At 37.9% G+C, this 23,422-nt stretch overlaps 1 protein-coding gene across 8 annotated transcripts in view; it reads right to left on the bottom strand.

Moving 5' to 3' along the window:
* Nucleotides 1-8,981: 8,981 nt before the first annotated feature.
* IFTAP (intraflagellar transport associated protein) overlaps nt 8,982-23,422 on the bottom strand; it is a 40,347-nt gene continuing 25,906 nt past the window's right edge. For 7 of the 8 annotated variants that reach the window (XM_014251898.2, XM_014251897.2, XM_005522400.3 and 4 more), the window contains 2 exons: nt 17,168-17,298; nt 8,982-10,668 (listed from right to left, as the gene is read on the bottom strand). In XM_014251898.2, coding sequence (XP_014107373.1) covers nt 10,519-10,668; nt 17,168-17,298 — 281 coding nt within the window. In that variant the 3' untranslated portion in view covers nt 8,982-10,518. The remainder of the gene's footprint in view (nt 10,669-17,167; nt 17,299-23,422) is intronic. The other variant, XM_014251902.2, reaches the window with a different exon arrangement.

Below are 23,422 nucleotides of genomic sequence, written 5' to 3'. Positions count from 1 at the left end.
CAACACTAAATATTTTTATTGGTAAACAAGACTAGAAAGTGCATCTGACAGCACTCCTTGCTTACTGTTGTTTTCCAGCCCAATTCTGTCACAACTCAAAATGTTAATTATGAAATCTAAGATTTCTAATTAAATTAAATCTCTAAATAATGAAGAACATACTAAATCAGAACTTACCAGTCCTATGGTACAGTGCTTACAGCCACAATTTTGCACCTCTGAAATTCATTTCTAGTACAAATTCTCCTTCACAATGCTGCTAGAAAGCTTCCTATCTCATCTGAAGTCTTTCCCTAACCATAATTACTAGATTCCTTTTATAAACAAATCCCTCATCAGCTGGCCTTTCTCTAACAGCCCAGAAAGATCAGAGAGCACACAGTGAGAGTACTGTTCCTCTTCTGTACAGCTTTTTATTTTTCATTGTTTATGGTCTTGAGACTTTAGAAAAATCTGTGATAATATTTTATCTGAGTTTAGACAGTTAGGAGCTAATTCATGAGACCTTGTCTGGTGATGGAATCTTTCCTTTATTACTCAGCTCCTGGATATTTGATTCTACAGCTCACCAGAAAAGACCTAGCCCACCTCAGCATGAAAAGCTGATGCAGGCAAATACATTTCCAGCCGACAAGATCCATCAGGGAAAGTGATGTGACCAAGTTGTACTAGTTCAGCAAGACAAGAACATGTCCAATATCAAACAGACATATCAAGAAGATTCCTAATGTTATTTTCTTTCAACAATATAGTGTAACATCACTATAAGAACATGCATGATTTGAAAAAAAAAACCAAAAAACCAACTGTGTTGTTTCTTGTCATATTTAGAACATTTAAATTAAAATTGTCATTTAAAAATCCTATTTTCAGCAAACACAACAAATGCAATTGTTTTCAGCTTGAGGCAAAAACTGGTTTCAGAAGCAGCTAGTGCAGCAACTACTCTACAGGCTACTACAAATTTGCTATCAATTGTTCGTAGCTGCACATGAGTTTGAGGATCACATCAGTACATGACTAACAATCACTTCCACTCCTTATTTCAGTCCAAGACCTATAGAAAATACATCTGAAGCCTGAATATTCCCAAAGTAGGGGCTGTCTTAGGGCTTGAGGGTTTGGGTTCAGCCCCCAGTGGGAGTACAGAGTCTGAACTTTCACTGACTCTTCACTGAAATGGGCTTTTTGTTTACTCCATTCAGCCTCTCTCCTATATAAAGTCCTGATAACTTTTATGTCACATGCTCTGCGATGAATGGATAATTGCGTCAACCCAGCAAGAGCATGACTCACTAAGTGAGCAATATCCATTTTCAACAGGGCAAAAATATCAGTGTAGACCCACTTAATTGTTCCATGATACAATTTAGCACTGCTATAGCATGTATTAAATTAATTAAAAGACTTTCCTTCCCGTCAAAGGTATAATCAAGGCAATTTGCTTCCAAACACAATCAGAAAACTATGCAAGGAAAGCTTTGCAATATGAGCTATTTTTTTTCATGTGGAAAGTTAATTGATTTTCTATCATTTTTCCCCTTTGGGATTCAAATGAAGCTTTACAAAAGTTGTTGCTCTTTTATGTGTAATTGGTCCACTTGAACTTTTAGAGCTTACCTGAAAGTAGGCCAGCAAAGTACTTCTTTTCTCCCCTTCTTCTGAGAGATTGTATCAACAACCATTAAAAAAAAATTGCCTAGAGGTCACAGAAAACTCCAGAGTGCTTGAAACAATTAACATTTGTAACAGAGAAACTTTACTGTGAGGTAGCAATCAGTTTCCTCTGCTATTGAATACATCAGCAAACATCTTTCTGAATCTTAATAATATAGGGGTGGTTTGAAGACACACACATCTTTGTTTCCTCAGTATTTAGCACCAGAGGACAAATTCCATCGGGAAAGGAAAGGTTGGGGAAGGTGAACTGAAAAGCAAAATTGAACACTGCTACACCAACAAGTAGTTATCAATCTAGATGTTGGTATTCTCCCCTAGTCATTCCCTTGGGGAGGGCAGGGTGATGCAGGATTACATGAGGCTTTTTTGGAAAAGAAAACAGATAAAAACTCCATTCTTCTGTGGGGAGTCTCTTGGTAAGCTGCAGCTCCCTGGAAGTGTCCCAGAGAATTGGCAGCATATACAAGAGCCCAACTGAAAAACACAGGGACTGTCTGTGTGTTTGCTGTGTTGATTCTGACAGAGCTACAGTGGGATGCAAGTATCAAGAGGAATTTGTAATGACCAAAAGACAATTTTGAAGTTGACTGAACTGAGTTTTGCTCTGAATTATTTCAACCAGCAGCACCTTCCTGATTTGGGCAGAACAAATGCTTCGCAAAAATACCAGCTTACCCCAATATGCATCTGTTCAAATTTACAAATGGTCAGCCAAAGGGTTTCAACAGCTTCTTGAGCTCTCAGTATGGAGAAGATTCCCTTTTCCTGCTGAAAAATGTAGCAAGGCCATAGCTTGTTCTCTGTTCCCTATATTATATTGATTGTATAGTAGCAGCTGAGATCAATAAAGGCAAGAAGAGAAAATAGTGAAAGAAGCATGCTCCGCAAATATATCTGCCAGAGCTTTTGGATTCTGGAAAAGAAATAACTTCACTTATTCCAAAGTAAGATCAAAGGTCATTTACTTCAGTAAAGAGCTCAAGGCTGAGCCATGCTGTCATGAACCAAAGATCTACATATAGACACAGGTTTTCCCAGAGCCATGATGGGGTTCTGATCCAACGTTCCACTTCCAAGTTCTAATCTAAGCTGCCCTTTTAAGAACATTTTTTTAAAAAGCCATCTTTCCTATCTTACTGTGCAATTGTAATGCAATGAGACTGTTCAAAAAAAGCAGAATATTTAAATAATATATCATTGCTCATTTTTGCAAATGCTGGCAGTGATGCTTCACAAATGGGCTGCCAGTCTATGTACAAATCAAGAGCTGGTAGAGATGCTCCAGAACTAAAATGATCAGACTGAACCTGCTTCCCTAAACTGAACTATCCTCTCTTCCATTACAGGAATTGGAACTCAGGATAAAACAATCTTAACAAGCAAAATTCTTCAAACCTCAACCATTCATTCTCATGCACCTTAATCTTAGAGGAAAAACATTAATGAAATCCAGCTCCTGGCTGATGTACTACTCTGTCCCCATAGCATATTCTCTGATATTTATTTCCAGATTTCTTTTAATCGACCTTAGCAAATTAGCTCCATCAACTTCTCTTTGTGGTACTTGCAGAGTCTAGTGAATCTGAATTTCAGCATGATGTTTTTCCTGCATTTAACATCACTTGATTTTATTTCATTCTTAATTTCTTCACTTCTGTTCAGAGCACCAAAAGTCATGGTTTTCTAGTATCATCTTTGAAGGATGTCTTCGATCTGTTGATTCTGGGGCAGTGAGTCAAAAGTATCAAAAGAATATACATTTCAAGTATAGGATTACAAGCAGTGCCAGCAGATAAACACTCTTTGCACACTTGTGAGCAGAGCCCAATCCTGTCAGTCAGTAAATGGTATCAGTTGCCAGCACCTTGCAAAAGGCACCCTGTAATGAATTCTATTACCCTTGAAACACTAGCCAGCTGAATTTGGTTAGCTTGCTTGCCAGCACCTTCATACACAGGGGATTGGGAGTGCAGTGGGGTGTTATTCAACTGGCTTTTGACAACCAAGCTTCTCACACAAACATTGCAAAAAAAAATCAAAAGCAAAATATCAAGCATCACATTCGGAGCACAAGCAGCATTTGGCTGCTCAGCCAACCTCTCTCCCCACTACCTCTCTTCTTCCTGCTCTCAGCAGAAGGATATCCACTGGGCCACTGGGGGCTTGTACAGTTTACATCACTAATGTTCATGAATGGGGAATAAATCCATGGAATTCAGGCAAGGTGTCACAACCTGAAACAAAGAGCCTTAAACGGATCACAATTTTAGTGTGGGAAATGTTGCTCAGCTAATGAAAGTTGCCAGTATTTTTGGCAGTCTGGATTTTGAAATATGTTAGTTAACAGAATCCTTGGTGAGCAGAGGAGACAAAGTGTAAGCAGCTGATTTAAACAAAGGCAATCTGGAATTAAATTTTCATTCAATAAGTAGGATGACCATTATTTGTATTTTCCTGATTGTTTTGACAGCTTTGCAAATGTTAAGCTTGAGCATGAAATGCTAACTGTGCTTTGATGCTTCCTGGCCCACATGCCAGCCTTCCATCTTTTTCACTTTAAAATTTTATTCAGCAGGAAAGTAGCTCATCAGATTAATGTAGTGTCAACTTCTGGAAAGCTAGTTGCAAAACTGACATAGGAAAGACAAAATCAAAAATAAGGAAAAGAGGATGAAAAACACACTCCAGCATTTCTCTCTCGAACACCAAATGTACAATCTGCAGCAAATCTAAATGGCAGAATCAAGACTTTAGGTAATCAGTAGAATTTGTCCTCTTGCTAAGTTATTCTGAGTTATTCTGAGGAGCATAAGCAACATCATAAATGACACTTCTTTCTGAGAAATATGCACATCGTATTACACCTCACAAGTTTTTAAACATCTGGACATAAAAGCAGATGGATTCAAGAAAACTTAAGAGCTTACTTGCTACAATTACACACCTGTTCTCCAGAAACTGCCGCAAGAATCCTCAACCACAACAGCCACAGAAGAACAAACTTTGTTGTAACATATGATAGAATGAGGCTAAAGCCTTAATTTATGGTGTTAGCACTGCCACAAAATATACTGAAAAATCTCACACAAATTTTAATTTCAATTTAGTGGCTCGCTCAAGAGATAACTGTGTTGTATGTCCACAGGAATTACAAAACGATTACACTAATTTTTCAGTAGGGCACTCAAAGGCTTTTAACAAGAATTGCATGAAGTCAACAGAACATTATAGTATGGTTCACTCTCCAGAAAAATAACATTTTTCATTTAATTCTACTATCTTTAGGGTCCTTTTATCCATTATCTTCACACAGATTGCAGTTATGCTAATTTTCACATTTCATTGGTTCTTTTTATATAGGCAAAACCCCAAACCTTACTGCTTTGGGTTTTTTAGTCCAGGTCAGAACTATGTGGTTGATAGAGAAATGCATGGTTAGTGATTTTTAAAGTTAAGCATCTACTTCCCCAAACTTTGGGAATATTCAGATCAAAGAAAGCTCTGAATATATATATAGAGAGAGTTTCTACAATCTGAAATTCAGTGTGAAGTTAGATTCAAGAATCTTATTCAGATCTATCTTTCCTCATTCTTTTGGAATGTTTATGTGGAGAGATGTACTGAACAAGACACCACAGAGTACATAAAATTATAGATCATAAATCAGGGGAATTTTATTATCCGTCCTTTTTGGAAGTGCTGTAAATGAGACAAATATTTCTGCATTTTCATAAGGCATTAAAATTGATTTCCATTTTAACTGTGGGGCACTGCAATTGCAAATAAAGTAGCTTGTCTATAAAAATGACAGCACCTTTTAGCACTTTCTTTTCTTCTTACAAACTTGTCACAGACAAGCACTAAAACCATTTTCAGTCTCATTTGTGGTATTTCACAACCCATACACCTGCAATGTTGGCTTTCAGTATCTTGCCAGCAAAACACAAGGTGCCACCTCCAACAGCCAGCAATCACTAACTTACCAAACTCACTGTCTTTTGAGATGTTCTACAACTTAACACCATTACAGAGAAAACTGTCTGCCTTGTTTTCCCAAGGGATGCGCAGGCATTTAGCACCTGGGAGAGCTGCATGTGCCCAGGACAGCAAAGGCAGGCGGCTCTCAGGAGCCCGGGACAGCTGTGCTAGCCCACCTGTGCTAACTGACAGCTGGCCACAAGAAAGAGCTCCACGCTGGGAATGCCCTGGGCTGGCACCAGCGCTCGGTGCTGCGGGCAAGGAGCCGCTTCCTGAGGCCAGCAGAACCCTGAGCAGGGGGGCCTCACTTGGACTTTGGGAACGCAGGGGCTGAACTGCAGCCTGGGAAGGGGTGTAGTGAGCTCAGCCCAGGAAGGGAACGCGGTCCAAGGAATGTCTGCCCCAAGCCCCATCAGCCACGTGTCCAGCAGGAGCACATCCACTGCTGATGTGACACGCATCTCTCCTGAACAGAGGTGAACAGGCACACTCGGCTAAACTGCACTGGAGTGTGCACGGAGCCCCAGCACGAGGCTACTGCTTCAGCTTTGGCAGGAACTGAATTGTCCCACAGTCTCTCTGCAGGGCTGTGAACACTCGCACCTGGTGGGACCGGGCTACTGCTTAGATTCCCAAGCAAAACTGGAGGTAGAGGACAACAGGATATAAAATCAGCCTGCTATCCAAGCAGACACTTTTACACCAAATGTCTGTTTACCCGCACTATGATGTAAATGAAGTTGCTGAGCAACCAGGAATTTGGTCCTATTTTTACTTCTGCATTTAGAGTAGCATCACTGAGAGTCTACCTTTATAAGAAAGTGTATGTTTTTACAAAGAACATCAGATATTTTAAAAACAATTCCAAGATAAAGCAAAGTCCACTTCCAGTCCTTGTCAAGATGCAGAAGGAAAAAACACTTTAAAGGAAGTCAGAATTTTTAGTAGTTATGTATGTAATCAAGTTTCATGATTTGCACAGGACTTGAAAATATATGTGATAATTTTGTTAAAGCAAAAAGCAATGCTCTAAGCACACACAACTACAAAAAGAACCTGTGCAGTATCTGAACAGTTACAAGATACGTTTTTTACATTTCATTTGCATTGACTCTTCATTTAAATCTTTTCCCATAATGATAATGGGTCATATACATAACTATATATTCAGTGAAGTTAAATCAGGAATTGATTTGGCTCCATATACTTCCAGCTAAGACGGTAAATACCAGACTCCTGTCTGCTCTGTATGAATACAAATGGCCTCAGTGGAGTTCTGCCAGTTTATAGCAGCAGAAAATCAAGGCCAGAGGATCAGTCTTTTCCACAAGAGTAGGATTTGTTTCCATACTATCTTTTTCATAAGGTTCTGAATTATCTGGTGGGTACTCTTCATACTAAAATTATTTTCCTTCAGTGGCACTGTGTGTATACAAGTGTATACCTGGATACCTCTGTGCGTTAATAGAAATATACTATGTTATACCCATAACAATGTCTGAGTCAGATTTGCCTGCACATCTTTTCATTTCTTCAGTCTTTATCTCATCCTTCCACATTATTTCAACAAATAATTACTGTTCCTTTTACAGTCATGAGAAATGAACATTAACCCTGAAATGTTAACAATATCCACGCTTTCACCTCAGCCAACCAAGGAAACAACCCTTCAGTTTCCATCCCCAGTGGAAGAATTATTTTACTTCTCTTAAATCTCAAAGAGTTCCTAAAACAAACAGCACCTCCCCATTACTCAGGATCCATCAAGACTCTGGAGAGAAACACTCCTTCTGGCAACACCAAAAGTAGCCACAAGTTCAACACAGATAAGCTGACTGACTAAGGATGCACATCTCTGCTGCACTTTAAACATCAATGAAGTCATTAATACAAAGGGATTGGGGAGATGCATCACACAGCCTTCACTTCTCATGGGTTCACCCAGTGTCAGAGATCTTACAGTTCAGAATCCTTCTAACTGTGGTAGGGAGAAACCTGTTCTCTACTGCAGCCCCTATATAGCCCCTAAGTCGATCCCAAGTAGCACTCCAAGTTTCCTGTTCCATGTGAGAGTTTTGCCTTTAATTCTTTTGGAAAACAGGAAAAATGTTTAGAAAAGGCCATAAATAGAAAAGACGAATGTTCCTTGCCAGCCCCTGCTGAAAATATTAAATATTAAACAGAATACAAGCTACAAGAGGAAAATATATATATTATTCAGACTTCAAACCACCTCACAAACACTAAAACAATTCCAGGTAACTAACTCCATGAGCAAGTATAAAATTTAACATGCACATAAAGTATGTTCTTAAAAATGACAACCTGGTAATGGCTAAGAGGAAAATATGCCTCCTCTGTGAAAGGTAACCAAATGAAAGGTACAAGCCAAAAACAACCACAAGGGCAGGCCAATAAAAATGTAATGTATAGAAAATGTAGCCTATATTACCCAATCTTCACTGTCATATTCATGCCTGTTAACAAAGAGTAAAAATCTAACTCATGAGTGGTGTAAATGTAAGTGAATTATTCCCGTTTCTCTGCGTAAGATAGATGTCACTAAAGAGTTCCAATTTTGTTGGGTATTCTGCAGCAAAGTGTTCCTTTATATCAAAGGAAACCATATAATGACTATACTGAATGACACTTATGGAGCATAATAGGTACTCTGAACATTTGGTAAGAATCATCTGCTTATGAGAGAAGGAACTGAATGGCTAGATGTATCCCTAATGTACTGTGAAAACTGAAAATGAAATGAATAGAAAATGCACTTAAGAGATTCCAGAGCTGATGTGGCCTGAAGAGCATTATAAACCCCTAGATAAGTTTTCTCATTGGCTCTACTGGCAACAGGATTCCCACAGGACTGATCTATAGTTTGTGTGACCCAAGCCTTTCTAAAAAAAAACACACACAAGAAGCACCTAATTCACCTTCCACAAAGCCACAAATGTTCACCCTTATGGCTGATTCTTTGTCTGCAGGATAGCAAACTCTGTTCAGAAGGGTCTTTCAGACAGAAGGTTCCTTACTTTATCTTTGGTATACATACATATGTTAATGAGGTTGTCTCCCTTATTTTTCTGTTGAAGCTTTCAAAGGCTGACCTTGCTGTCATTATACAGCACTTCTCCATTTCATTCTCCCAGATTTGTTATGGAGCTCTTCCAGAACTTACTTCTTACCCTTCTGATTTATACACATTATCTGTGTCCTTCAGAAGAAGATGAATTAGATCTGTTCAGAATTTTTTAACTTTAAGGTTTCACCGGAAAACTCCAGTTGGATCTAAACCATTTCATTTAAAATACCTTGGGTCCAACAAAACACTTTATTGAATTGAAATAAATTCACATTAAAAAAAAGTTTCAAAAAACCCAGCAGAATCTGCTACACATCCAATTGCATTTTACAAAACATTTTAACTACAGCAAAGGCATCTTTTTGAGTGTAGGTATTAAAATAAATTTTCATTATTTTCTATCAGCAAGGTCCTATACAAACCAGTTCTTCTATACAACATACTTGTAATTTTGTATCAGTCTTCTTAACTATCTTCTGTGAGAGTTTGTTCTTTTCTGGTTTTTTGGGGTTTTTTTTTTTGGGTTTTGGGTTCTTTTTTTTGAATCTCACTCTTAAATTATATCCCCTAATCAAGGTAAATACCACTCGTCAAAACCAATCCTATTCAAATTTCAGTGGAGCATGATTATGATTTACAAAATCACTGATCCAGAAAATCTCCTTTGGAACATCAGAAAACCTTTCTTTGCTTTTATAAATTACTGACAATGAAGCAGCCAACCAGCCACAGAAAATTCATCCACAGCCTTTGAACAAATCTATGGTTTGGTGCCCTGTCAGTCTGCTCAGGCACTCTTCCCATATTTGTCATGCTAATCACCCACTTCAGAAATAATAGAGAGAGGTCAAGGACAAAATGTTGGTCAGTAAACTTTAGTGAATGCAGTTATACCAGATAAGGACCAAAAATACAATGCAGCATTGTGATATTAAACCAAGCTTCAATAGCAAAGCTTCTGCAGTTAGCTGAAAACAAAGGACTCTAAACTCTTCAGAAAAGGAGCACACAGTACCTTGTGTCAAAGATACACACTGTTCTCTCCCACCCATATAGCTGACCTTTACTCAGCTCCAGCTTGCTCTATTTCAGTGATGCAGACTGTAAGCTATAAGCTGTTATCATCTGTGAAAAAATGTAAAATCTGACAGCCTTTCAATGCCAATTTCTTTAATGAATGAGATCGCTATTTTTTTCTCTGTGTGGAAGGGGGAGTGGTTTGAGCAGTTGCTGTTTTAATTTTAGGAGTTGTACCATATGAATTTTGATCAACACAAAAAGTTTGTTGGAAACAGGAATATTTATTTTTTGCAGAACTAATCAGTTCTACAAATTTGTAAGAAATCAAAAGACAAAGAAAAAAATATTCCCAGATTTATTCACTCATGTATCTCTATATATTTAAAGAGTTCATAGACTGATTTGTCAGCTATTAAGAAGCTCTTAATTGCATTACTGAAAGAATGAGGTAAAAGGCAGCTTCAGGACCAGCTTTGTACTACTCAGAATCTGAGTCAGTAGCCGATATAAGCAAGAGCAGCCATGATGCTATTCTGAAATCCAGCAGCTTGTTTTGTTCCTATGGAGAAGTCACGCCAGCACACCTATCCTGAGCCAGTACAGGATCCAAGGCACCTTGACAGAATAAATCTTGGGATGCCATTTACTGGCCATGCAGATAAGAACACTAAAGGTACAACGAGGAGCTATATTCACCCCATAAAAAGGTCATTCCAACAGCCCTGCACGGAACACCTTTGACTGCCTTCAGCTCATGCAGATTTGATATCTGTACCCGTTTCCTCTTCAGACAACTCTAAAATGGCCTTCAGCTCAGCTTCAGAGAACTTAGGGGTCAGTGCCACATTGTCATAATCAAATTCTTCATCAAGTGAGAATGGTTGAACATCATCACCCAGTAGCTGTAATGAGGAAAAACAGATACATAAATAATATTGCTGCAAGTGATAATAAGGAAGCTCAAAATATAAACTTCTAATTAATATTTAATTAAACTATTTTTTTCTGACTCTAACACTCTCAGCTGATTAAGCTCTTTTTAAGTAAAAGAATAAATTCAATTATTCAATTTGACCTAATTTAAGCCATTTAATGTGCCCCATTTATACTGTACTGTATCTGAATGAATATCATTAACTAATTTTGCTCAAGGCAAGGAATGTAAAAACCTCCCTTGCACACATCTATTATATTCCTGCCACTTGTAGCAGCAAGGCTGTGGGGATATGGACATGTTATATGCAGCTATGTTAAATTGCAAAGACAGATTCCATATCGTCAAAATTCGGGGCATATTACATAAAGCTTCAGCATACATGCATCTGATACTAATGTAACATGCTTCCCAGAACACAGTTTCACTGAAGGAAAAGGCCTGCAATAAGCAAAATGACACATAATCAATTTTCAGACTCCAATGATTTTTTCACCATCTCACAGACATGGAATTGACTAGTTTGCATTTCTTGCATGATGAACATAAGAATCTTGCTGCATTTGCCAATATGTGCTTTGTTGACATATTGTATAGCATTTCTGCATTGCTTCTGGTTGAAATATCTTAGAATAAACATTCTGCCTATAAAATAAAACAATGAAAACAAATAACTATGGCAGGCTCCATGCTGATAAGAAACTGCAGGGGGAAACGACATGAAAGGTTTATGGTAAGCAGTTTCATAAAATGAATTCCAGAGCAACACAGGAGACACATCTTCACTATTAAAACTGTGTAGGAATGCTCCCTATCCCATGAGAAGTTAATATAAATTGTCTAGAAATGTGTTTCAAAGATTTAAGTACTTCAGCACCAAATCAGCAAAACATTTAAAACATATGCTTATTTTTTTCAAGTTTCTGACAAGTCTCCGGTGAAGCCCATGACTAGTGATGTATATAAAATTAAGAATACATGTACTTGCTGAAAAGTAGGAAGAACACTTCCTATGATCACTGCTCAGTTTAGAAGGCACAGTATTTGATGTGCTATTTTGTAAGAAGAAGCATAGACACAGTTAATGCCATCAAGTAAGTCAGAGAAGTGGTAGCTGGTTTCCTCTCTGGTGGCCAAGTACTTGATAGACATGGCAGAGAGCACATGGGTAGTATCTATATCCTTTATTAATAACCTGTAATGTTGCATGAATAACCAGGAAATAATTTTCCTGGTGTTGTATAATTTTATTAATCATCTATATTGCTCAGTTTTCTAGGGATCTGGCTTACATGTTGGAGCAGCCAAATAATCCTGGATGCAGATGTGCAGATCATTGGCATTTATAAATCAGAAAAACTCTGTAGATACAGTTGGTCTAGGAAACACTATTCATTCAGCACACAAAGATTATCTTGCTTATGTCCATAGACTGCTTCAGGTAAACCATCATTAACTTTTATAAAGAGCCCATTTGAAAAATGTTAACAGGAGATAAAGCCTGCACACAAACTCATTCCCACTAGAGATAAAGCCAACTCCTTGACCTCCTCAGCACACTCATGTTCATTTCCATCTTTTCCACAGAGCCTTGTTGAATTCCTTGTCAGTAAGATTACCAGCAACTGGGCAACAAATGCCAGCAGCAACCAGGGTTCTACTACCTGTCTTTCATTTGCAGAAATCCAAAGCACTCTTCTAAAATACAACGCAAGGCACAAATATTTTTCAGTTATTTTGGTTGCAATTTTTTACATTGTGCTGGTTTGGGCTGGAGTAGAGTTAATTTCCTTCACAGGGGCTGGCATGGGGCTGTGTTTTGGATTTGTGCTGAACACAGGGTTGATAACACAGAGATGTTTCTGTTATTGTTGAGCAGGGCTCACCCAGAGCCAAGGCTTTTTCTGCTTCTTGTACAGCCACAGTGGTGAGGGAGCTGGGGGTGCAGGGGAGGAGACACAGCCAGGACAGGTGAGCCCAACTGACCAAAGGGATATTCCACACCACACGGTATGTCATCAGGTCATAAGGTGGGAGGAAGAAGGAGAAAAGGGGAGTTTGGAAGGATGTCCTCTGTCTTCCCAAGTGCCTGTCACATGTGGTGGGGCCCTGCTCTCCCGGGGGTGGCTGAGCACCTGCTCGCCCGTGGGAGGCAGTGAATTAACTCCTTGGTTTGCTTTCCTTGTGTGCACTGCTTCTGCTTTCCCTATTGAAATGTCTTCATCTCAAACCATGAGTTTTCTAGTTTACCCTTGTGATTCTCTCCCAGTCCCGCTGGTGGGGAGCAAGCGAGTAGCTGTGGGGCTTGGTGTCTGCCCAGGGTTAAACCACGACACACATCTAAGGTAACTGAGCTAAGAAGAGTTCAAACTACAATAAGCCTTCAAAGGGATTTTACAGAAGTAAATCTATTTTCCTCTGTCAACAGAGTTACAGAAAGTATACACACATCCACTCTGACCTTGTCTTGGCTTTCATGTCATTCTAGGAACATTTTATGCAGACACAGTGAAATACTGGAAAAACTTCTGTTTACAAAACTCAACCCCAAAATGATAACTGAAATAAGATGCCAAAATAAAACATACCCGACTTCACCCTGTTAACGATTTCTCTGTTACCCACTCATTGCACATTTGAAAAGTTTATTCACACTGCATATTTATCAGTGTGCTTCATCTCTCAAATGAGTACTCAAAGCATTAGGGATTCCTTTTTTTCTTCTTCTCCCAAGAAGCCATTGACTTCAAACTTCCATGAAGACAAGCAATCTAAAACTTATATACTGCAAACTGCAATTTTTTCTATGTCAAAAGGAAGACATTTTATGATAGAACACTGAATTCTCTGAGCTGATCAAGTTATTATCTTGTTATTTTTGCCTAAGGAGCTGAGAGAAATATGTGATTTTCAGGTGTCTAATTTAACATCTAATTGAAATCTTTTTGAGAGCTCTCTGGGACTAGAATCCTGCTCTATTAGAAAACTGCCAGTTTGCTTAAGGTTGCTTCTGTGATTTACTCTCTGAAGAAAAACACTTTCATTTACAGTTCCTGCATGTCCAAATTAAAGGAGAGAAAGAATGTAATATTCATATTAATAACTCAAATATTTTGCTAGGGGTTGTTTTACAAAGTAATACTGTAAATAAAATACCTTAAAATTGACATTTTCAAAAGTCTATTAATAATTGGCAGTTCAGTTCTTTTATTAATCTGTGTGGAGTTACACTTAGGTGAACAGCTTGCCTCCATCCTTCTAAAACTTACATTTCTGTGTAATTATGGTACTCTATGATTTACTTGTTCAAATTATGTAAAGCTTGCATGTACACTCACCAGTGATTTCATTGCATGCTCAAGGGAAAATTTACTAATTCACTAACAGTAAATAAAAAAATAAAAATAAAAAAGAAGTGTGTGTGGGGGAAGGCATATATGCTTTAATCTCGTATAAGCTTAGTATATCCTGGGATAAAAAAAGTTTGTTTGAGCTTGGGGCACTGCACTAGAAGTCAATAAATCTTGGCCGGTTTTCCACTTCTGCTTCATCATTCTGGACAAGTCATTCAATCTCTGTGTCTTTACTGGCCTTTGAGAAGATATAACTCTTCCATCTTCTTTGACTTAGTCAATCCTGTCTTTAAGTTCCCCTGTCTTCTTGTTGCATTTATGCATAGCCTGTAGCAGAAGCAAACCTCAGCTGAGGCCTATCAGTAAAACTTTAGCCAAAGGAACTCAATGGAAGTTGTATTTTAGGGCATAAATGCTGCCATGCCACAGATTAAGATAAAATGACAGATATGCTAAATTCTTTTTTGAATGCTCAAACTACAAAGGAGAATAGAAGGGCAGAATTCTTCTTTCCCAATCCCAGGCATACAAAAGTTAGGTTTCTAGATAGTCAATCAGCCAAGCCCAGTCCAAGTTTGTGGATGGAGATATATTACATTTCACAACAAATTCCTACAGCAAGTAGGATTAATCACTTACTGGAGTTGCTTATCTTTGCCTCTAGGTGACTGGAAGAATAAAACTACATTTAAAGCTGAAGTTAGGTGAGATGAATCCCACTTTGAATGCATGTTTATAGCAAGTGGATGGAAAATATGCATCAACTGCACTCATGTGTATGCAGAGAGTGAAAGAAGAACGAATAAAGACGTGAGGAAGCAGGCATTAAGACATAAAAATGCTATCATATCTTTTATGAAAGAATATATTAAGTAGAAATAAAGGAGAAAATAAATTTCTGGGTAGGGGAGGGAAATGTTCTGTGATAATGTACTTCAAACATAGAAAATGCTGGCTCAATTTGCAGTGGCCTGTGGGAGGTCACGTATGCTCCGCTGCCAATATTGAAATCCTGAAATATATTTACGTCCAAAGGAAGAAAAGAAAGATGAAGCAACACTGGTAGACAACACAAATACTTTGCTGTGTCATTCACTAAACCACTTCCTAACACCTTTTGACAGAAAAACATTTTCAGGGAGACAAGTTGTTCTTTAACAATTATCCAAGTTATAAACTGGGTCTTAGAAGAGCTTCTTTTTTTAAACTTTCCCTAGCAATATGTTGAGAGATACACAATTTACCCTAAAGTGCCTCACAAGTGTTTCCATAGCATAGACATTTGTCATCCTGCTATTTTCCATACAGAATGGTCTTCCATTCTCTAAAAAAAACCAATTAGGCAGCCCCATCATGTTGCCCTTCCCTAACAGATTTGTTTTGATGGACAGAGAACAGTCTCATTTTAAAGCAGAGATGTCTCCAGGGAAAATCTTTTTCTCTTTCTAAACTAGTCCTGCCATAAGCAATGCAAGACTTAATTTTCAAGGCAATGACAATTTGAAGCACTGAGGGACTTTAAAATGGACCTGTTCAGTCTTGACAGTTCTAAAAATCAGGCCACAGTTATATTTTCTAAATGAAGGCAAAAATATGTTTATAATTTAGGGGAAAGACTGTCTTCATTTTAAGTAGCCTGGCACCTACTAAATGGTTGTGAAAATTGTCTTTCTTCTTGAAAAATGCAGCAACTCATAGCCAATGTAATAATACTCAGTTTCTTTCATAACCCAAATTTCCCTCAAATGGAAATGAATTTTGCATGCAGTCGGATCTTTATCTATTTTTCATGAACTATAGTTTAAAGAATCATATGCAGTCCTTTATGAACACTGCAGGCTGCTACAACCCTCCTTCTTCTATACAGAAGTTACGAAATGAGAAAGCTATAAAACCTCATTCTAGTTTTTTGGGTGTTATTTTGTGTCCAACAGATATATCTAAGGGCAAAAACCCTGATTTATGTCAACCCTTAGGGAAAAGAGTGAATATTTTTATTCACAGAATGGTAGGTATTAAAGCTTGAAAGGTCATTTTAGAACATCTACTTTTTCCCAAAGCAGACTTGTTCCTTATAGTAAAGAGTTTATTGCAAGGAACTAAACACAATTGAGCCCAGGAAAGGAGGCACCATATGCAGTGCCATAACACCAAACCTTCATTGGTCACGCATCATTTATAAACTTGATTTAAGCCTCATGGGAACATCAATAACCATATGAAACTATCAAAACTGGCCACTTTAGCTGGAAGCAAACTTCAGCTTCTATTGCAATGATCAGGCAGGGGAAAAGAGCAGTGAAGAATTTTCTGCAATAGAAACACCCCCAAAAGTTAATGTTCACGCTGACTATTTGGATAGGAAGCTTAATGACTTAAAATAAGCCTGTGAGCAATCCACACCTTCTGTTGCAGTTTGAGAAGGACTGAATTTCTGAAGGAAGACAGAAATTCTAAATTAAAGCTTGCACTGACTGTGTCTGATTAAAAGGCTCAGAGGCCATAAAACAAACCTCTCCACACCAGACCCTGACAATGCAGTTTCTTAACAGCATCTTGCAACTACTCATTTCCAAGGGATCAGATCTTAATTCTGACCACAATATATTCTAAAACCGTTATTTTTTTCTTTTAAGTATCATGTTAAAGGGATCATTCACTACCTCCCTGCTGCAGAAAATGGCTCCTATATTAAGCCAATGAGTATGCCCTAAGATCATGAGATCACTGGAAAATTAAATGGTCTATCACTCTATGTAGGTAAGGGTTGCTAAAAGGGTTAAAAGTGCAAGGGCTTACTTGAATATTCTGTAAGTTACACAAATTAAATATTAAAAAGCCCACATACCACTTGAAGTATTGAAGTACACATTTTGAAAATGTAAGGTTATATAGTTGCAGTGTGCAAGATAAAAGAGTGTTTATTTCAATTCTTAACATATTTAAGAATTCATTATTCATTTAAAAATTAATAATTTGACTTGTTAACTCACAGCAGTTACACATATTACATCTATATCCCTCTGTTCTTGTGGAGATAACAGTAGAAGCCAATAGGAAAAATAAAAATACCCCAAACCCCCAAAGTTTGAATGAATACATCTGGCCTCATACCTCTTGGGCTTTGCTGTCTGATGGCTGGGGAACTGGCAAGTCTCTGAACTTCGGCTGAATAGGCTTTTCAAAGAAGGGTGTACAGCAAGTCACTGTCTCTTCCACCTCTCCTGGGAGAACTAATGACCCTGCTGAATAAAAAAGAGTCAACACTCCCACTCAATGCATAAATTAGCAAAATCCTGTTAAAATCCTATAGTGCTCAGACATGGGCAGTAAGTAGCTTTTTAGTCAGGGTGTGATGTACTTATTTGTTTGTATAAGTTATCATTAAAACAGATCCATGCAGTCCTGAGCTAAAATCTAGATAGTAATACTGTATTAAGGAAAAATCAAACTTGTCTCAAAACAAACATGTAGCTCTTCTTTCTTAAGGATTAAGGATTAAGGCTGAATTAAAAACTGGCTGCAGATGCTTTTATACACAGAGAGTGCCTGGGATTACATTCCTTTCTTTCAGAACAAAGATGGAAGGTCCTCAGCAGAGATGCCTAAAGTAGAAGTTATATATAAACACCTTGTCTGGCACTGATGAGCTGAGAAGGCTCATTCATTTTCTCTTTAGCTAGAGCTTCACCACCTGCACATTGGGCATAAAGAACCATTGCAAAGCATCTTAGTATAACTCTCACAGAGCATTAAGTAAAAATACCTGGCAGAATTACTAATATTCCCCACTACAGTGCCAGATGACTCTCTTGTCTAAAGGTATTTCATGGATGTTTGTTTCTCCCTGAGCTTTCCAAAAGAGGTACTTGAGAGGACTTCCCCATATCTGGGATGGAGTGACATGTAACCTTTCCATATGGGCAGGATTTGTTCCACAGTTCACAAATGAACAGCTTTTCTGAATCACTTTTCTTTTACAAACTTCAGCAAAACATTCATACCGAGACCAGTGGGTTTGCATTCTGTGACAGATCAGGATATGCCTTAGGTTTAGAAATATCTTCTAACATGAATCAATCTCAGCTCTGCCACAGCACAGATGTGTCCATCATGTCTCAGTAATGTTTTTATGAAAGAACTTAAGGGGGCCATATGTCTTGCATTTAGTCAAAGGATTATGTAAATCTACCTACTATTTTTTTCAGCTGATACACAAGTTTCTTTACAGTTTTATACTACATTTACATTTATCTTGTAATCTTAGAATAAATTTTCAAAGCATTGCTTAAATTTTACTTAATGGAAGCAACAAGAGAGTACATAGATCCAAGGTGAAACAGATGAAGTGTCTATTTATCTCTACCTGCACAATTTTACCACAGTAGTGGAGTTATGGACCTCTCATTCCCCCCTGAGCCTGCACTTGAAAATAAAGATTTCCTAGCTAGGTCTTCGCAAAAAATCCATGATCAAATTCTTCATCTAGTTTTCTTCTGGGAACAGTGTTCTATTTAAAAGCCAGCAGGGCTTCGAATTGCAAAGTAGAATTTTCTTTTTAAAAGAGTTGAATTAATTCCCTTGGGTATTTAATTTCTGGATTTTTGTCTCTTGTTTCATGATTCACATATAAGTCGGTTTATTTTCATCCCTATTCTCCTGGTTATGTTTAATTCCAGCCATCTAAATGCTTTCAGTCCTTGTTTTCAGCATAGCATCTATTCCAATTCTGCACCAGTTATATGAGAAAACTTTCTGAAAAGGATAGCCAGTCCACAGTTATCTTGGGCTATGTCCACACATGCTCTGCAGCAGCTGCTTTTTTCATAATTTGGGTGAAAAGTATTTGTAGGATAGAAGGAAGATGTGAATGCTCATTTAAAGACAATGGCATCTTCCACTGTTGTTTCAAACTTACAACCTAAATCCACACCCTTACTAAAGTAAGGCAATTCTGGACATCAAGAGGTTTTTATCACCTACTGATATAAACACTGATTACTTCTGCACTAAGAGCTTCTCCCTCTCAACAGACCAACCTGCAGAGAGATGAGAAGGAAGCACTGTTATGCAAGAGCCTGGCAGTGACTCCAAAAGATAACTCTTAAGAATTAGGACAAGAGAAAGAAATTTATTTTTGCTTCTACCAAGAAGTGCTTCTCATACTCAGAATGTCAATTCCACGTTTTAAGGCTTGTTAGTAATGCAAACAATGTCTCAAATTCCCTTCAATCAGCCCGTAAGAATGTAATCAACCCTTGTTTGCCAGTAGACATGCCAGAAATGAGCTTTGTCTCTCTCTATCCTGGCTGTGTGACAGCATATGAAAGTCTAATTGGTAAACGCTGCTTTCCCTGATTATGTTTAATAAAGAAACCCCTTCAGAGAGAAAAATTAGAGAGTTTTGACAGTCGTCCTTCTCAGTGGGAGCACCCAAAGGAACTCCAGGCTATTGTAAGTTCTAGCCAGTACCTCACAGCTTGTTTAGGCTGCTGCTACAGCACTACTGGATGATGATCCTAATTAAGCTGCTAATTATGTTCTCTGTGGAGGTGATTAATTAGCAACAGGAAAGCCTTGGATACTGCCAATGGCACCATATATAGAGAAAACTGAACAGGCAGTGATAGCAAAAAACTGAGAAGACATTTTGAAATGCACCTCTTATACCATGAAGAATCAACTCCCTGGATGATATGGCTGACAATTTTACTCAAGTCCAGCATACTTTAATGACAGCATGTTTGGAAAGTGAACAATACTCTTTAGTCCCTCCCTACCACATCCCAGAAAATGATTACTAAATCTGCTGAGATGGAGGTTTTTTTGCTTATTTTGTACCATAGACATCAATTATGAGTATAGAAAAAAAAAAAATCTACAGGCACAAGTCTGCTTTTAAGTTTGAAGAGTGAGGAAGTTCAAAGTTTTGTCTATAACTTTACTTCAGCCAAATGATGCTCAGCTATATATACACTGACAGCTAGATATACACTGACACAGGTTTTACCACTTTCAGACACTACATTTCACAAAAATGCTGTTGATGGGGAGTTGAGAAGAGAGTGATAACAAAAAAAGCTTAAAAGCTAAATTTTGCAGTCTCCTCTAATTCTCATGCTTCAGGCTGTTAGTCCCAAAGAGCTGCCTAGTGTGAAATCATCTCAAGGCAGTGTTAAATGGATTGCAGAGACTGGAGAAGAAAAACAAGAAAGGGATTCACCAGCTGGGGAGGAGCCCCATACTTTAAAAAATCCTCACTTAACTCTGAATCCTCTTCCTCAGCCTGATTTTTCTGGATGTAAGCATAGGCTCAAAATAAAAATGGAGAGGCACAGATTATGAAAAATAACAGATTTTTATATAATTTGCCTAAAGAATTACTTAAATAATGAATAGTTATGCTTGGCCTCAGCTTCAAAATAACTGAGTCAATCAGGTTCTCCTCAGAATCTGTGGGGTTACAGACAACTGGGACCTTGAAATGACAAGTTTGCAGTACTTCAGTGCTCTAAAATGGATTAGGATGGGACAATTACATCCTTGCCTATGAAGCCTCACCCACACATTTAATTAGTCCTGTTTTAATTTCCTCGTATACTTAAACAACAGCACACCCAAGATCTCCAGACATTCTTTTACATATTTGGTGCTTTATTCAAATATTACCTATTATTATTGAGCTATACCTCAAGCCCTGGAGCAAGAAATTTGTAAACAGTCCTGGAAAGTTCTGTTGCCAAAACATAGGCGCTAGGCAGCATCCATCCTATTCCGGGAGAAAGCCTGATCCATCTCTATTGTTGCCTTAAGCTCCTTACAGTTAGAGATTAAATTCAGGGAGAAAGAGAGATTACAGTACCCATTACTGTGCCCATGCTGTCCCTACACGATGCATTAAAGCTATGGTTTAGGGCAGCAATTTCACTTTGCCAATCATGGTTTACCGTGCCAAAGTCTCACAATGCAAAGCATTGCCCCTGTTTCAAGCTTTCAGCCCAGTGCCATCAAACAAAAACAGCTATAATGGATTTGCATACTGGCCAAATCTGTGGGCTGCTTTTCCTACTCGTAAGAAGCAGCCACATTCATTCACACCTTAAAAGACAGTGAACTTAGCAAGATAAATTGGAGAAAAAAAAACACAAAAAAACCCTTCCATAGAATGACTCTTCCAGGACATCTGCCAAACAGCACTGGTTAGATGGGATGTTTTAACACCTACTTTCTATCATGCATCTCATACTGTCAGATTTGAGCCAGTTGCCCTTAAGTGTGAATATTTATTTTATTAATGCACAGTTCCTAACTCAGCTAACTGATCTGCCCTGTAAAGCTAAGTGAAGCACAGAGATATTGAACTGCCGCCAATAACAAGGAGAGAGAAAGACTTGTTGCAATTACTAGCAAGGTGTGATATTTTTTACTGGATAAAATAAGCTATGATATTTTTAAGCTTGTTTTGACAATATGAAGTCTTAAATCAATCATTTGTTCTGACATAAGGTGGCAGCATTTAAAAAGGTCAACAACAGAATGTCTAACTCGTGTCATAATTTAGCTCATTTATAGACTAACTGTAATTCTTCAGAATTAATCTTTCACTAAGGTATTCACTAGGGATATTATTCTAGATTACTTTAATATTACAGACAATAGAAGTGACATCATTTTATATTTTAAATTTAATTTTGTTGCTATGGTTTCTACAGGACTAAGATTTTACCTCACTTAGTATGAAGCTACAGAGTGGATTTTGACAACTATCAAATCATAAGTGCTATTTTCTGCACTTAGGAGTAAAGGGGAAATTTTTTAGCCTGACTCAACAACTATCTTCACCACAGAAGCCCTGAGCAAGACCCAGGCTGTGGGTTTCCCAAGTATAAATTTAGATGCTGTTCACTTTCCTTGCAGCATTTAGAAGGAAGAATTAATTTCTGTCTAGGCAGTGTTTCAATGTTATAAAATACAATCTAAAAGCCTAATGTTGTTCGTGTGCATATTGTTGATACAGTCTCACTCTTCACTGAGGCAGTCTGCCTCAAATGAAGTGTGTTTTACCAGGGCTTTCCATATGTATGTGATTAACATTTACTCTTGGGCACACACAAATACACAGAAACGACCCAAAAGCTGGAGAGAGGCAAGGTCTGTCACAGTACTGAATGCACCGAGTTATCCCCAAGCTTAAGCAGAGCTCTTTTTCCTCACTGTTCTGCTTGGTATTTTAGCATTTGGCTCAATTCTCATCAACCAATTGGTGGCCTGTTTGGGACTAGAGATATCTAACAATACTTTAATGAAGTAGATATAGGCATTTCTCATTTCATTATGATACAAGTGAAATGTGGGTTTGTGCTTCCACCAGTAAACTCCAGGGGTTTTTAAACAGATATTATCAGAATTTAAGACATAAGCATAGAACAATGCCCTACAGGGGGAAAAATGGGCACATATGAACACTGCACTCTAAAGAAATCTTTGACATCTGTACCTGATCTGGGACTGCTGTTTTATGTTACTACCTCCTTTCTGAAAGGCTGGAGAAAGAATATTTGCCATAAACCTGACTTACACTGGTTTATTATTTTCTTGTGAGATACTGGAAGTCTCTAAGCCCTTGGACTTCACTGGAATTCAGGACACACAGAAAGGAAAGACTAATCAAAACTTTATTGTTAGAGTGGAGAGACCAATCAAGTGGCAGTAACTCAGAAACCAAGAATCAAAGCCCTGCAGCTTCTGTCTGTGACCTCAGGCAAACCCCTTAATCTGTGTGGCTTGGTTTCCTTGTACAGTACAGGTATAGGTGAGGAAAATGAATTTAAATACTAAAAGGTTGTCAGGTCTGTTTTTAATAAAGACCATACAGGAACCTGTGATAGACTACTATAGACATTAGTACTCCATTTACTTTTTGGAGGTGGGAGAGTTAAAATTATTATAGATGTACAGAACAGTTCAACACAACTCAAAATGCTCCTAATTGGAATTTTTAAAGAAGTTCACTGTGAATTCAGAATTAGTCTAATCTATTTTAAGCCCAGGATGAAATTGTTTTAATAGGCAGGGACAGCATTTTCATTAAATATTTCCACTTTACAGCACTGTCTCTTAGCACCCACATTACTTTACGAAAAAACTTTTGTTTCAAAGTAATTTCAATAAAAAGTAGAAATGCATAAATATGGAGAGATGTTGCTTACAAGAAGCACTCTGCACTTATAGAAAGGCTTGGAAAAAAAAAACCTGTCCACCAGGACAAAGTACAATACATTTTCCTCTTAATTTATTATTTCATTACCTCGTCAAGTGGGGAAATTAGTACTTCAGTTTGGGGATTTGTGGCAATGTGGGGAATTTTCT

This window comes from Pseudopodoces humilis, chromosome 7, assembly GCF_049639895.1.
Source record: "Pseudopodoces humilis isolate 2021_Gansu_Grassland_sample_001 chromosome 7, ASM4963989v1, whole genome shotgun sequence".
NCBI lineage: Eukaryota > Metazoa > Chordata > Aves > Passeriformes > Paridae > Pseudopodoces > Pseudopodoces humilis.
The sequence above is the reverse complement of the archived record's forward strand: the minus strand, read 5'-3'. Positions and strand labels throughout refer to the sequence as shown.